The sequence below is a fragment of the Apaloderma vittatum genome, unplaced genomic scaffold (assembly GCF_000703405.1).
Source record: "Apaloderma vittatum isolate BGI_N311 unplaced genomic scaffold, ASM70340v1 scaffold5240, whole genome shotgun sequence".
Classification (NCBI taxonomy): domain Eukaryota; kingdom Metazoa; phylum Chordata; class Aves; order Trogoniformes; family Trogonidae; genus Apaloderma; species Apaloderma vittatum.
This window is the reverse complement of record NW_009692746.1, coordinates 6,457-9,693: the sequence shown is the minus strand read 5'-3', so window position 1 is coordinate 9,693 and position 3,237 is coordinate 6,457. Positions and strand designations below refer to the sequence as shown.

The following is a 3,237-nucleotide window of genomic DNA, read 5'->3' as shown; positions in this document are numbered from 1 at the left end:
TCTTTCCCTTCTCGTTTCGCAGGAAAAAGGAGGGACGACAGAAAAAACGCTTTTGATCGTGGTGCACACAGCGAGTTTGGGGAAAGGCAGGAAAATAACCAGGGAAGTTAAAACCCGCGAGGAAGAGCGACACAGCTGCAATGACAGCGTCTGAATGACAAATATTTCGGCTGTCATCGCTGACTGTGTTATACTGACCCGTTCTGACCAGCCCACAGATGTCACAGAATCTCCTTCCACAGAGAGATCACACAGTCGGGTTACCTGGGAAGTAGGGCAGAAGGAAACAAGAAACACTTCAGTTACATCGGCTGTCCCACAGACTAGTGCCCAGTGCGGGACAGAGCAATACAGGCGCTGAGTCCCTCACACAGCACGGTCTGTAGCTCTGGAAGATGCTGCAGCTGGAAAAAGACTTCCAGCAACAGGACCTTCACTCTCTGGACCCAGAGGATGTGACTTACCTGGCTCGTGCACGCGCTCCACAAGTAAACACAAGTCCCGAGGCCAACGCTGAGGACGTTAAGAGAGGACCAGTCTACCAGGTTCAGGTAGAAATCGTCCTGCAGCTCTGGGGCATCCAGCACTTTGAAAGGAATCTTTGAGATTTTCCGAGTTGGTTTGCGAGGTGACCTCAGCAGCTTCTGGCTGTTCATGAAATCAGACATAAAACCAACTTCTTAGAAAAAAGTCCTAGAGAGCCTCCCCGAGTGCCGAACCCTTTCCTCGGGGCAGTCTGAGGAGCACCGCTGTTACCTTTTGTTGCTGACAGGAGACAGGGAATACGGCGAGACCTCGTTGCCATCATCTGGACTAGAGCGTTTTGTGCTGAGAGAATACTGCGTAAAGAGAAACACGCCCAGTGAGAGCACGAGCAGGCCCAAGCCCTGGGCGTCACTTGCAGCACGCACTGGTGCCTGCCGCTGAGCTACCGCCAACATCCACACACAGATTTTTTTATTTTCTCAGCTTTTTCAGCTCCTCCCTTTCCCAGATGCTCCGGAACCACCCAAAAACTCCTCATCGCCACTGAAAGCCAAATGCTTGATCTGGGCATTTACCACAGTGTCCAAAAAAATAAATAAATTAAATCTTGGTTCCAACTTGGCTTCTCTGCCAGTACAGAAATAGGAAGCACACAGATTGCTGCAGATACTTATATTCTCGTTACAGGCCACCAAATTTTATCATCAACAGCTTAGCTTAGCCAAGCCACAACACTCCCTCGCTTGCTCTAGCAGAACCCGTGAGACACGCGCGCAACATCCACTGGTTTGAAGGCAAAGTAACCCACGTACAGTGAAGAGAGACTTCTTCTCCGGGGTGGACGGCTGCAGCCTCCTGTCTTCCGTCTGGGGGTCTTGAACTTTCTCGATCCCCGCCCCCAGGAGCTCGTTCTTCAGCAGGGCAGAGTAAGCCAGGCCATCTGGGAAGCCAAACGAGCGCTCAGGCAGAGAACTTGGGAGCAGCAAAGGGCAGACAGGGAGCGGCAGGATCACAGCCGCCTCCGTTGGACACTCACGGGGCTTCTTAGTAAGCCCGCGGCCCCGGTTTGGAACTGAGATCAGCAGCAAGCTGCCCCTCCCGCCACTCCGTCAGGAACACGCTTCAGCGGCGCAGTAAATCAGGTAACGCAAAGAGCCCCTCGCTCCCCAGACACTCGTCAGAAGCCTATCGAGGTGATCCGGCACTCACTCTCGTGACGTGGGCGTTTCCTAAAACACCAGGCTGAGTTTTTGCTTAAGCACAGATGTGTCAGCATTCCCTCAACTTCCAAACCCGCTGCCAGCTCGAAATAAAAGCTACAGGTGTGGCGCGAGCAGGAGAAAGGCAGCCTCACCTTTGCCATTGTCCGATGTGGCATCTTTCGCTTTTCTGTTTTGACTCGGTGATTTTTCATTTTCCTGAAAGGGAGGAACAGGCTATCAGCACACAGAAACCTCGTGACATGTGGTAAAACAAGAAATGAAGAAGTCTCCCTGACGCCAGCGACAGCCTGTTTGAAGACAGGCATTCACAGGAACTCTCGGGGCAGCAGAAGACCATGGTCCACAAGAGAAGCAGAGCAATTATGCCAGCCCAAACCATCCCTTTGGTTTCAAGACTGAACTGCGGGAGAGGGGAGCAAAACTTACATTTATCCTGTGGAAGTTGATGCTCCAGTTGGCCCCAGCTCTGGAAGGAATGAATCTGTCACCATGCTTACTAGGAGACGACATCGGAGAATTGGAAGGCGTTAAGGTTCTTCTCATCTCCGTTACCTGAATTAAAGAATAAAGGACAAGTGTTGATCACAGCAGGGGTCCGAAAAACATCAATCCGGCCTCATCAAAGCGGAATATGCTGAAGTAGAAGAGCCGAGTGTTAGTTTATCCCCTTAACAGAACCAGCAAGCATGTCAGAGCCCAACAGCCTGACTCCCTTTTGCAGCCTGAGCTGAGTTTCGATATTCGAAAAGCATTGCTGAAGCCAAGTTATTTGGTTACTGCTGTAACGGCGCAGAAACTCGCACGTGCTCACAGCCCAGCAAAAGACCAAAGTTTGCTTCAGCGAGGTGCCGTATCTGTCAAAAGCTGAAGCGAACACAGTCACGGGCAAGAGAGCCAACACTCTAACGGTGAAGGCCGAGACTGTTTGGCGTAACCCATCTGCACTTACACAAGGCATTGTGTTTTCAGTCTGGATGTTGATCTGGCGTAGGAGACGTCTCTCATAATCCTGGTCCATGGTGGAAAGCAGAGGGGCTGGGGAGTTCAGCAGGCTCAGGAATTGAGATTCGTCAAGTCCAATCAGGAATCAGTCGACTGCAACAGACAGGGGAAGAAAAATACCAAAATATTACAGCCCTTCACATAGAAGCAGCCTCTTTAGTATCTCCTAAACCCGCTCTTTAAATCTGGGAGCACTTTTCCTATCCAGAGCGCTGGGATCAAACTCGCCCGTCAGGGCAGCGGGCAGCACACAGCGCTGCGCTCGACCCGGTCGGGATTATTAATAATTAGAAGTATTATTAATAATTAGAAGTGTTGCAGAGCTCCGGTCCCAAGCTCTGCAGGAACACGGGCGGCTCCCGAGGTCAACACTCAACAGCTGCCGCGCGGGTTGTCCCAAATCTTCTTGTTGGTTCGCAAGTGGCTACACGGTCTGCAAGAAACGTTCAGCATCTTTCAAGCACAGGAAGCGCCTTTCAAGCTTCGCAGCTTGGATTTGGCTGGTTAAATGACGACACGCCTCAAC

The 3,237-nt window shown here is 51.4% G+C and overlaps 1 protein-coding gene across 2 annotated transcripts in view; it reads right to left on the bottom strand.

Annotated features, from left to right (window-relative positions):
* The window catches only part of FZR1 (fizzy/cell division cycle 20 related 1 (Drosophila)), a 6,826-nt gene extending 4,030 nt beyond the window's left edge, over positions 1-2,796 (bottom strand). The window contains exons 1-7 of one of the 2 annotated variants that reach the window (XM_009865770.1): positions 2,659-2,796; positions 2,136-2,261; positions 1,841-1,904; positions 1,299-1,426; positions 757-839; positions 465-648; positions 199-264 (exon numbers count right to left, since the gene is read on the bottom strand). In XM_009865770.1, coding sequence (XP_009864072.1) covers positions 199-264; positions 465-648; positions 757-839; positions 1,299-1,426; positions 1,841-1,904; positions 2,136-2,261; positions 2,659-2,727 — 720 coding nt within the window. In that variant the 5' untranslated portion in view covers positions 2,728-2,796. The remainder of the gene's footprint in view (positions 1-198; positions 265-464; positions 649-756; positions 840-1,298; positions 1,427-1,840; positions 1,905-2,135; positions 2,262-2,658) is intronic. The other variant, XM_009865842.1, reaches the window with a different exon arrangement.
* Positions 2,797-3,237: the final 441 nt, after the last annotated feature.